The 12728-nt window shown below is 38.5% G+C and overlaps 1 protein-coding gene across 1 annotated transcript in view; it reads right to left on the bottom strand.

Moving 5' to 3' along the window:
• The window catches only part of FNDC3A (fibronectin type III domain containing 3A), a 140667-nt gene that overhangs the window by 22645 nt on the left and 105294 nt on the right, over positions 1-12728 (bottom strand). Inside the window, exons 6-11 of the mRNA XM_080926399.1 lie at positions 11917-12186; positions 10289-10347; positions 4136-4293; positions 3974-4033; positions 2901-3039; positions 1135-1188 (exon numbers count right to left, since the gene is read on the bottom strand). Coding sequence (XP_080782525.1) covers positions 1135-1188; positions 2901-3039; positions 3974-4033; positions 4136-4293; positions 10289-10347; positions 11917-12186 — 740 coding nt within the window. The remainder of the gene's footprint in view (positions 1-1134; positions 1189-2900; positions 3040-3973; positions 4034-4135; positions 4294-10288; positions 10348-11916; positions 12187-12728) is intronic.

Genomic DNA, 12728 nt, shown 5'->3' with positions numbered 1-12728 from the left:
AATTTCCACTCTGGTCCCTTTTCTTTGCTTGGTATAAACAACAGGATTAGAGAAAATGGAATAATTCTCAAATACGAGAGAAAAACAAGAAAACAATGCATTAAAACGATATAGCCCATATGTTGCTGTGACTGCCAAAGATACTCAAGACCTAATAAACCCTAGTCTCTGAATGTTACCTTGTATGGTGAGAGGAAGAACAATTTGGCTAGATTAAGGGTCTTGAGAAAGAGGGTTTCCCTTGCTTATGTGGATGGGCAGGCCAGGCAGGCAGCAGTGAGACAAGACTACAGGGATGGCAGTGTGGTCATGGACCACAGGAAACTGGCTGGAACAGGAAAGAGCTTTAGAGTCCCTGGAAGGAACAGTCATGCTGACACATTAATTTTGGCCCAGTGAAAATCGTTACCATATTTTTGGCTTTCAGAACTGTAAGATGTCATTTAAGTAATCAATTTTATGATAATTTTCTATCCAGGGAACAGATAATCTTGCTATTAAGGCTGGCATGGGAAAAAAATAGTGCCTTTCCCAAGGTAATAATAAATAACTCCCCCACCCCTCTGTGTGTGTGTGATTAAACCCAGTGCCTTGAGCTTGCTAGGTTCTACCACTGAGCTATATCCCAAACTCAAGTGACCATTTTGATAGTATGTTAGAACAAAGTCCATGAAAGTGTGTATAATTTCCGAGACCTCGTGAGAAATCTCGAAGTAAACACAAGTCTTATAAACTGCTCCTCCCAGGTGTAGTGGAAAAAGTTCACGTTAGATTCCACACTACAACTTGTTCCTGCTATTTGTTTACATGTCTCTATGGAAATACATGTGTTTGTCCTTGTTACTGTACCCTCCCCCCAGAGAACTGTCTGACGCTCTGAATCAAGCTGGCTATTGCATGAGACTTTGTCCGCCTCGCTTTTAGGCCCCACCTCCCACGTTCACACTGCCAGAGAAAGTGCTAACAATGGAGGTTGCTGAGACACACCATCCTCCTTCACAGCCCAGTTACTTACATTTGCTAAGGACACTTAGACATCTACGTGCCCACCATATAACTAAAACACACACAATATTATTTTGTGTGAAGATATACACACAAGTTTAACCACAAAATAAGATTCAATGTACTTACTTCATCCCATTCTAAAATAAAGCTTTGGATTTTAGAACCATTGTCACTGGGTGCCTGAAACGGGGTCGGGGGGGGGGGCAGAAATTAGTCATAAATTATAAGCAATATACTTTATGTAATACATTTCTCTGTGACTTAGCCTTTAGAAATGGACTAAGAGGGGCTGAGCAGGTTCCTTGGTTAAGAACGATTGGTGCTCTTATAGACGACACAGGTTTTGTTACCAGAATCCACATGCTGGCTCACAACTGCCCCTAATTCCAGGTACAGAAGACCTGATGCCCTCTTTAGGCCTTAGTGGGCATCAGACGTACACACTGCACATAAATACAAGCAGGCAAACACTTATATACATAAAAAAATAGAAAAGTAAAGAGGCTACCTATATTTTTCTGAATACTCTATAATCTTTAACTCTATAATTTTAACTTTCATAATTCTTAAAAAAATCATTTACTCAAAATTGTTATTGTTTAAATTTCCACTGTCTTTACTGTAATTAACTTTACAATGTAAACAGACTATTTTGCAATATACCAAAGAACAGAAGGCTATGCTGCTGGACAGAAGCACAGCTTGCCCATTACCCAGACCGCAGCTCAGGAATCTGTGGCTTGAGGACAATGGCCTGCATTTCCTTAGTCTTTACTTGTTCTTGGAATGAGAACTCCAACCTCCCTTCTAGTAAAATTTCCACCTACTTCAATCTGCTTCTTTTGTACAACAGACAATCACTGGCTTTTCTTAACTCTGATTCTAAAGACAGTCAACTCTGAGATTCCTAACATTTTACACTAAATTAAAAAAAAATCATGGGTCAGAATAGGAACTATTGATTGGCACAGCAAAAACAGTTCAAAGTGACTATAAAGACAAGAGGGGGAAGAAAAGATTCTTGGAAATCCCAACTCTTTTGTAACAGAAGAAAAAGACTTCAAAGTCAGAGTCTGCAAGTAGGGAGAAGGTAAAGATTTATTTTCCAATAGTTCATGGTTCTAAATTGCTTTAGTCTAGTTGTTTACTTTTCCTTAAAAAGCTGTGTGAAGATATAATATCCACTTTCAAAAACCTGAAGCCCACTTTCCTGTTTTCCTCCAAGGAAACTATGCTTTGTAAAGCACATTACCACACCTCACTGAATTATCATCCACCTTTATGTTGTCCCTTTATTGAAATTATACAAAAGAGGGACAAAGTAATTCCACTTACTAAGACAACTGAGACAGGAGGATAGCAGGTTTTAAAAAAGAAAACAGTAATGGGGATAAAAGTCAGCTGTAGTGTTTGCCTAACCCATGGAAGGCTCCATCATCAATCCTCAAATCTCCAGTATGGGAGGGAGCATCCCCTGGTCAGCTTAAGAAGTTTACTTAGTGTAGTTCAGGTTATCTGAGACAGAATCAACTGGGGACCACCTTGAACAGACTGAGGCTTGTTCCTGATTGCCAGTTGATATAGGAAATACTATCTCTAGGCAGGTGGGCCTGGGAGCAAGCCAGTAAGTAGTGTTTCTCCATGGTTCTGCTCTGATTCCAGTGAGAGAATGTAACCTGTAGGATAAAATAAACTCTTCTCCTGAAAGTTGCTTAAGGTCAGTGACAAACAACAGCAACAGAAAGTTATCTGAAGGCATAAGAAGCAAACATCTACTTTACTGTACAGTAAGAACAGGTTATTTAACATTCTTTTGGTCTCCAAAAACAATTGACATTTAACACAAGGAGGGAAAAAAATGTCTACTTGGCAATCCTCTGAAATACTCTCACCTTCCACTGCAAGGTGAGCGAGTTTTTGGTCCGGTTGGCTATCCTCGGTGCATTGGGGGCGTCAGGCTCACAGCTTAGGGTCGTAAAGCTTTCAGCTTCGGAAGGGATTCCCTTGATCGAATTGGACTCTGCCTGCACTCTATGGGACAAAATAGTTTATCCACTTTTACTATCAACAGTATCAGCTTTAAATAAATACAAGTAGTAAGGTGACTTTCAAATATTCTACCAAGAAAATGTTATCTAGTAGTAAAACATGTCCCTTGAAAATAGAAAAATAGTATAAACTAGTGTTTTTATTTTACTGTAACTCAAAGACAATTTAAAATGCAGAAATGTCTCTATACAAACACACACTCAACATACGCACACATTTTCCCAAACTAGTAATTTTCCAAAAAAAAAAAAAAAAACTTAGTTATTTTCTATTCTATGTGACTCCATTTTTTAATATTAACCCACAGTATTCATGATTCAGTAATGGTGTCAATCCAGTTTGAAATAGATTAGGTTGGACAATGCTTTGAATGGGAGTACAGAAAACTTACAGCATTAACGTATAATAGGAATACTCCTAACTATAAATGCTCTTTAAAAAACAGGGTGCCTATATATTGGGCCGCTGACTGGGGAGGCCTCAGAATGAAAATTTAACAAAATATACTGGGAAACTCTAAGGCATTATAAGAACTGTTCCTATTGAATGTTGTAGAATTCTACACATTAAGGTGAACCAAGCATTGTTTATGATTGTGTATAAACACTTCAGAAGCTAGGGAAAGTCTGCTAAAGCAAATACTGCAGCTCCTCTACAGAGTCCTTCTAACCCTTTCTCTCTCAAACAGGGTAATTAGCTCTTTCCTTTATGGTGACATTTACATTTGTGTTAAATGTTTTTAAGTGTTGTGGATTATTTTGAGAAATAATAATAATGCCAGTAGAAAAATTAAAGCCCCCTATTTAGTTTAAAATATATTCTAGATTTTAAAGGCAATTACTAATGGCAACAACAAAAGCATAGTCTAGCCCTCCACGGTGCCTGTCACATGGAAGCAAAGGAACACACTCCTTACTTTGCATGGTAATCTGTGGCTGGTTTGAGATCATTTAAAGTGACACTTGTTTCTTCTCCTCTGGGGAAGGGAAAAAAGAATATGTAGTACAATTAGCAATAAGCCTTTTATCACAATTGATAACCCAAGTAACATGGAAGAGCAAGACCAGAAAACACCTACACATAAACACTTCTGTATTTCCCTTCCTTCCCAGTGCTCGACACCAGGATTTCATAACTGAAGAGCTCTGGTACAGTTGTCTCATTCTCTTCACCATTAATGAAGCTGGAAGGAGGTGACCAGGTGAGCAGGACCGTCCTTGCCTGAATGTCTGAGGCCTAGGAAACAAATGTCAACAGGTAAAGCACTAGGAAGCAAGTGCATGTGCATGGTAAGTAGTGGGCTCTCGGACGGGCACAGAACTGCACGAAGCAGCAGCAGCACAAACTATCCCAAACAGCTCATAGCAGGAAGCTCCCTGTACAGATGAGATGAATGTGCTGTGAAGATGAAAGACAGACAAAATATAAAGGCTGATGTGGGTCATTCCAGACTGTATAGTGCCACAATAAGAAGACGGGGGAAAGGAATTTTAAACTTATCTGAGAGTTCATTTCTCAATTCACCAAGTATATTAACAGGAAGTAAACAAAATGGATTAAGAGGAAATGAACAAAGGGCACGAGTGTTTCAAGGAGACAAAGCATAAATGCACCACAAGTTAAAAAAGTGTAGGTGCACACACTATTATAAAGGCAGCTGTTTACAACAAGACACGGCTTTAGCCACCAGATGGGAGAATACTAAAGTCAGAACTAGTATGCAGGGTCCAGAGAAATGGCATGTAGGTCAGTACAGGAATGCATGCTGTTACAGCCCTTCCTCAGGGCTGTTTGGGAAACAGTAGTTTGTTCCCCCTTTTCCATCTATCTCAGGTCTCACAATATAGGCCAGGCTAAGCCAGAACGGGAGTTCTTCCAGCCTCAGCTCACTCAATCCTGGGATTATAAACCTGTATACTTCCATGCTAGGCTATATTTACTTTGAGATTTAAGAGTTTCCCTTCAGTGTTTCTCCTCTCAAGATGCTCTCCTACGAGCTGCAAAAGTGTACAAGTACCCGCCCTTCGGGTGTCCACTGCAGCATGAGTGACGGCAGAAGCTGGGAACACAGGTGCTGCCTCTTAAAACGTCCTAGTCATGGACTTTAAAAAAGAATGAGAGAAGAATAATAAAAGTTAATTAATATACTGGTAACACCTAAGGGTATTGAAAAAAAAGTTGAGTAGTAGTTTGTAGTAGTTTGTTAAACAGTAAGTGCTCTAAGATGTCAACATAATGCACAAGCACATCTGCCTTTTGGGGTTTGCTTTTTGTTCACATGCAGAAGAGGACTTGTAAGAAGAAAAATACAAGAGGTTTGAAACGTATATGGTCTTATTGAAATAATTCTGAGTATATGTTTCTCCTATAGCAAGAGCCTAATAAAAAGAGAAATATAGGAATTAGATATAGTTTAAAGATAAAGAAAGCATAGAAATGGGGTTGGCAAGACTGCTCTCAGGGTAAAAGCACTTACAATATAAGCTTTGTGATTCAAGTTTGTGACCAGAACTCACATAAAGGTGGAAGGAGAAAACTTACTTTACAGTGTCCTTCAACTTTCACATGAGTACCATGGCATGCACACTTAAAAATACAGGATGAATACAATATAAAAGATCACATACACACAAACACACAACACACATCCATTCATTGTATATGAGTACACTGTCACTTTCTCAGTCACACCAGAAGAGAGCATCTGATCCCATTAAAGATGGTTGTGAGCCACCATGTGGCTACTAGGAATTGAACTCGGGACCTCTGGAAGAACAGTCAGTGCTCTTAACTGCTGAGCCATCTCTTCAGCCCCTCATACATATTCTTATTTATTGTTTCCAAATGTAATGTTAAACCACATCACAGGACAAGCAAGACCAACAGTGAGTATAACTTTCTCTTTGAAAATTCTCCAAGAATGAATATTTCCAAATTGTGTATTTTCTGCTTTTGTAAAGTCAGGGGAATACAAAAGTTTACTTACTATAATACGGTCATAAATTCTTCAAAGGACTTAAAAGATTCTACATTAAACAGTGTTCATTTGACTATTAGCTGGTAGATGGGACAGGCTTTTGTTTGTGTTTAAACATAAACACAGTTACTGTCACGTGCGTGTGTACCTTCATGCACATCCCATTAGGTATCTTGACCTCACAGAATGACAATGTCAACAGGACTCAGAAGGTGGTTACAGAGCTGCATTAACATCTGTCAGGCCTGTGGCTGGTTACTGTCCTTCACAAAGACAGGCAGTAGGAAAGCATTAAGTAGGAAATCATGGGAAGTAAACTTGCTTGGCCAATACTGAATTCTCAGCATCTAAATGAAATAAAATGAATTTTTCAGAAAGTTGAGAAGACAGTGCCTAGAATTCTTTTCTGCTTCTTTCACTGAACTCTCCCCTAAGCTTAAGATGTTGTAGAGCCATGCACTTCTCATCAAAACTAAGAAACAAACACTAGGAAATAGTTACCTAAACACCTAATGAGAAGCCAAGCTGTTTTTAACTATACAAACTTTCCCAGGACTTCAGAAAGGCTTAGCAACATTCCAGGCCATTCAACCCTGAGAGCACAGCTCATTCTGAATTAAAATGCACACTGACTTTCCCTAGAGTGTGCAGCTGAGTTCCACATGTGAGCATCTTTTCTTTCTATTTATGTGGGCACATAGATATGCTGCAATTATGCTCCTCTAGTGTGCCATGGCCAGTGACTTTTACACACTGCTGTGTGCAGTGCTGCCCCACACCCTCTGCCCCATCCACAACAACCAAACATCCACTTCCTGAAATTTCAGCTCAAACATTCTTTCAGAAGAAAATTTCCCTAATGCCCCTGCCAAGGTTTAATTTCCTTACTAGACATTTGGATAGCATTGTCTTTGTTCTGATGAGTCACAATACTTAAAAATATTTAAAAATTTATTTTACTTTAAAAGTTTACTAATTTTATGTATACAGGTGTTTTGCTTGCATGTATGTCTCTGCATGCCTGCAAAGTCCAGAAAAGTATTAGATCCCTAGAACTGGAGTTAAAGGTGGTCATGAGCTGCTGTGTGGATGCTGGGAATCGAACCCTGTCCTCTTCGAGAGCAACAACTGCTCTTTTCCTCTGAGCCATCTCTCCAGCTCCCACACTTAACGACTTTAATTAATCCTATGATAATGATTCTACTGAAGGAAGCTGTAGGGACCGTGACCACACTTTGCTTCATGATCCATCTCCAGCTCCAAGAATGGCAAATGGCATTTTGTTCAGGGTCAAATATTTATAGAGTGAATAAATATATTCAATTTTATGATCTCATTATAGCACACAAAAACCACAAAAAAAAAAAAAAAAGCCCAGAAAAATAAAAAACAAAGCCCCAAACCCCATGACCTGTACTTTATAGGTCATAAAATTAATCAGAGTCAGCAAATCACTCAATCATTAAGTTAAAAAAAAAAAAAAACTACCTCTTTTTATAATAACAGGTAGATCATTCTAAAACTTCACTTTCTGTGGCCACTTTTAATATTATCTACAAAAATCAACATTAGATGTTATGCCAACCAAATACAAACCTTACTAGGTAGGGCCACTTACTTTTCTTTTTCTTTCTTTCTTTCTTTTCTTTTCTTTTTCTTTTTCTTTTTTTTTTTTTTTTTTTGTTTTTTTTTTTGTTTTACACAGAGTTTATAACACCAAGAGATAAAGGTTTGACACAGCAACACAGGCGTGTGGTTGGTACGGGCATTGCACTGAACATGTCATATTCTGCCCATCCCCTGTGCACAGTATTTTCACTCTAGCACTGCTGCTAGCACCAGAGCATCTCAGGAGGCTGAAGCAACTGGATGTTGCAGACAGCTGTGTTAGTGCATGTGTTTTACCTGGGGACACTCTGAACGGGCAGGAGAAGGGCAACTCTACCAAATGCTACTGAAAGCCCTCAGCTTGCCACACAGTTCTTCCCCGGCCATCACAGGCATGGCACAATGACAGGAGTTAAAGGAGATGGGGCGCTCTAAAGAACACACAGCTCTTCTTCTGAACATACAACAGATTTTGTAGAACTAAACATGTAATTTCTACACTACTTTTATTTTTAAGGTTGAAGCATTTGATGCTGCCAGTAAGCTCACTGAAACTTCTTTTCTAATCTGTACCACAGCAGTGAGAGTGTTGCTCTTTATTCAACGACCTGTCTATAATCATGGCAAAAACATCCAGGAGTAGTCACAGTGAGCTTAGGATGGACAACTGACTGTAAGACTTCTAAAAGGTCTTTGCACTACTGGACACAGGTAAGCTGCTACACAACCAAAGCAACAAGAAACCATCCCAGAAGCTCAGGAGAGACCACCTGAAGACCACATCTCACACGGACAGTGAACACTATCACAATGATGGCCATGCTGTGAGCCCTAACTTTAAGTGAACCCCTTGAGAAGCACTAGGTCAGAGCTCTGGGGACTGCCTGCACTCTAACCCTGGCTCTTACTACTTTTTACTTGCTTGTTTAAGTTCCTATCTGTGAAATGGATAAACAGTAGTCATGAATGTATTATATAAAAATTAAGTAACACATGTGCATCTCAAATACTCTGAAAAGAGACTGACATCAGCAAACTTTTCAGCTACTGTTTCCTTTCATGTTTATTCCATCTACATGGTTCAGTCTCAAGAGAAAACAAGTTAGAGTAAGACAGAGCTCCAGCATTCAAACAGATTAACTGGGAGTTCAAAGAACAGGAAAGACATGATCAGCCTATTTGATGAGGACTGACACTTTCATACAAGGCAAAAATCAAAACAATTTATGACACTTTCATGGAGAATGACAACTTGTAATTTGTTTTTGTGCAAAAATAAGCAAAAACTCCAAGCATTTTTTGTGTTATAATGCTACTATGCATTCTAGGGGTGAAGAGGTAAAAAGTTCTTCGCTCTGTAAGCTGAGGAAAATTTTTAATCAATGTCAAATGGCCTGATCCTGGCTGGAGAAGCTCTGGGCCGCCTGTTCTATCCTAAGCCATGGTATGCTGACAATGGTCCTTGCTCCTGCCTCCCATCCCATGCTCTCTGCACTTGTCTCCCTCAATTTGGGAGCCCAGTGACTTTTTCCTCATTGTTTTAATTTAAAATATTACTTTCCACATACTCTACCTTCCATACTAGATTTGTCTACACACTTTTTTACTTATTATAACATACAGAGATAGCTAAGTAATTATTTTCTGGATGAATGAATGAATAAGTAGGTCAATTTCTTAAAGAATAGTATGACATAGGAACACAAGCCATACATAGTAAGAGATTAAAATTAAGCCATGGAAGAAGCAAAGAGTATGACTGTGGGGGAGGAGGGAGCTAAAACAGTGCATTGATCATTAGACTCATAGAAATGAATTCCAAACAGTGGCATATGAATCCCAAGCAGCTAAACATAATGATGGAGGGTGATTACAGATTTACTTTTGTTAGGCTGTGTATCTCTGACTTGCATCTTTACATAAGAGCCAGGATTAAATCTTAGTGACTGGCCTTTCTGTCAGTTTGCATATATAACGGAGCAGAATCACAACGCTTAGACAGTGGACGAAGAAAAGAACAAATCAGAGCAAGTGTTATGGTATTTTGACGTTTTCACTATTTCTCACAAAGTTTTTCCCAAGACCATTTTATTGACTTATTTATAATTACAGTATCAATTTTTGTGAAAAGCACCTTTGCCTATTTCTGCTTTCTTTATATTTTGTTAAATAGAACTATCATAATTTATGCATGTCTTGTTTCACCTTTTATGAATATTAGTGCTGCAATAAACATTTTCATGTAATTTTTAAACAGGAAGTGTGGTCCCCAAAGTACACATCCTCATTTCTTTTAGGTATTTGTGGAGAACTTCCTATGCTCAATGGGTTTGAAATTTTTACTTTGTATGAGTATGTAATCTTTTGTCATAGCCTTTACACGAGCCATTTGTGATGTATACACATTTTTTTATGTCAGCTTTTTCTTATGTATTTTCTAACTTACTGTACTTAGTGCCCAAAGCCCTTCCCGGGAAATACTTGTCTCGGACATGCTTCCTTGGAAGGACCCTTTTCAGAACACCTACTCCACGATGAGCTACTACTGGCTTCACATGTCTATAAAGTTAACACAAAGCCTAAATGAGAATGACAAAATTCCACATGAATACATGAAATAGCAAGAAAAACACATGAGCTACTCACCACTGGTTTGACAATGTTGGAAAGAAATGCTTCGAATGCTTTAGTTTCTTCATCTTTTTCTTTAAAAGAAGTAAAAAAGAAAAAAAAAAAAAAACTTAAATGCAAAGTTCTCTTCCTCTCCTCTGGTTGTTTTCTAGTTTTTAATCCTTAGTCACACATAAGAGTCTACACCCTTAACAGTTCATCTGCTTTGGTTTCTACTGTAACTGTTACTATCACTCACACAGTGCGTACCTGCGCAGTCGAGTATGCTGTAGACGCCACCCAATAGTGGCTTTTCTATGAGAATGCACTCTCACTCACAATGGAGACAACCCTCTCTCCTCTGGAAGTCTGCCTGCCATTCCCACACCTTTTCATTGTTCTGCTTTGGTCTCAGTGCATCTAAGATGGCCCGGAGTCCACAACTCTCCTGCCTCAGCCTCCCAAATACTGGGATTACGGACATGCACCACCACACCTGGCTTTAATTAGTGAACTAAATACTTGATCACTGTTGACCAGATAGATGCAATCTGCTGTAATTCATAGTAACCACTGACATATAAAGCAAAACAAAACAAAAAACAACAAAATAAAAACAACCAAAATAAACCCTTTAGCCCAACTCATTTGAGACATTAGTGCAGAAAAGGATATTCAGACAGTCTCAAGAACTGAAGAACAGTTTAGTAAACGTTAACATTCAAATCATGAAGCCATAAAAGCACTGATTAAAATGTGCACAATGAATGTTAAGGAAGATGGAGGTAAGCATAATACTTTGAAAATTGTTCCCAAAGCTGGGCGCATCCTAGTTGCTGTCACATTAATCAACTGTATCATTTGATAATTCAACATGATAAGAATTAGGAGTATCACATTAGACAAGTACATTCAAGGACTAAGAAAATTAAGCTGTTAGTATTTGTGAAAAGGCATGTTAGTCTGCCTCGCAGGCACATTTGATGAAATATAGTATGGTCTACCTTTAGAAGTTAAAACAGGCAACAGTATCAAGGAAATCTATGGAAATTAAGATAGGCATCAGTGAGAGGCTTAGCATACAGTCAAAGTACCTGGGCACAAACCCCACACCTGAGACAGGGAGACAGGCTATTGTCAGCCCAGCTTATATTACCTATAGACTACATGATAAAAAGTAGTGTTCAGAGTTTATATGATGACAGTCATATGTTAGAAGGATCCAAAGACAAGTAAAACTTCTGAAGCAAAGAGAAGGAGAATACTATGACTAACTATGGAACATGCAGAGAGGATTGGTTAATGACATAACTAGTTATCATGTACTCATATATAAAGAGGCTGGAAAATAAAGTTTTGGTAAAAGGCAAAACAACCTTATCAAAGGACCAGAAACAGAAGAAATGATACCTTGGTTAGTCAGTTTTCCTATCCAAGGAAACTTCTCAACTAGTAACATTTATGATAATGTAAAATTACTTAATTGACATTTTCAAATGCTAAAGCAGCTGTCTAGCAATCATTAAGATTATAAAACATTTCTCACAGTTAGGGAAATGCTAGGCTATGAATTTATATGCTCCAGGATGAGATGGGTGAAGGGTGAAGATATAATTTTAGCACTTTAAATGAAAAATGTGAGAGACAATATTGTCCAGAGTCACCTTCTATTTCTGGGTCAACTTGCGTACAGCCTCTCCCACGCCCAGATCTGTTTCTTGCAGATCCTGTGTTCACAGCACTGGTATTCTGCCCTTTTATGAGTCCGTTGTGTTCACTGATGGGAGAAGGGCATTTCTGAGGTGATGGTGGTGGGCTGCTCATTTTATCCTTCTGTGTTCCTTGGCGATCCTTTAATTTTTTCTGCAAACGTTCATATGTTTTACTAGATCTTTCATCTCTAAAGTTGGACCTGCCATGTGTAGAGTGGGCATCTAGAAGAAGCAAAACACAAGTGTTAAATTACCGAATTCTCCAAATGGATCTGTCACAGTAAAGGCAGTGAGCCTGTCATTTCACATAAAACTAAAGTATTATAAGTAGTAAAGTTCTGAAAAACAAAGCTATTTATATGTCTCCACTAACAGACTCAAGCTTCCTGACTTGGTTACAGCTCTATGTAAGTTAGCACAGACATTTCTTTCCTTAATCATGTTCCCAATTTTCTCTCCAGAGAAACACCACAGGTCTGTGGGCCGGTGAGTAGTAAGACCACGCTGACCTGGTTACAGCTTTTCCTTCACTGTACTGTAAGCTATTACCTCTCAACCTTCTTCAATCTCAACCACATAAAACAGGAAAAAAATGTCAGCAGTCTAAATTATAATTCTGAAGCAGAAAATCATCACTGAAAAAGCTGCAGGAGTTAGCAAACAAAAATTAATTGGAACATTAAATTTATGTTTTAATTTTGTATCTGAAATATGACATGAAAAAATATTTAAAAGCCTAACAAATTCCCTCAGCAGTGCTTTAT

Source organism: Micromys minutus (genome assembly GCF_963924665.1).
Source record: "Micromys minutus genome assembly, chromosome: 12".
Classification (NCBI taxonomy): domain Eukaryota; kingdom Metazoa; phylum Chordata; class Mammalia; order Rodentia; family Muridae; genus Micromys; species Micromys minutus.
This window is presented reverse-complemented; position numbering and strand designations above follow the sequence as displayed.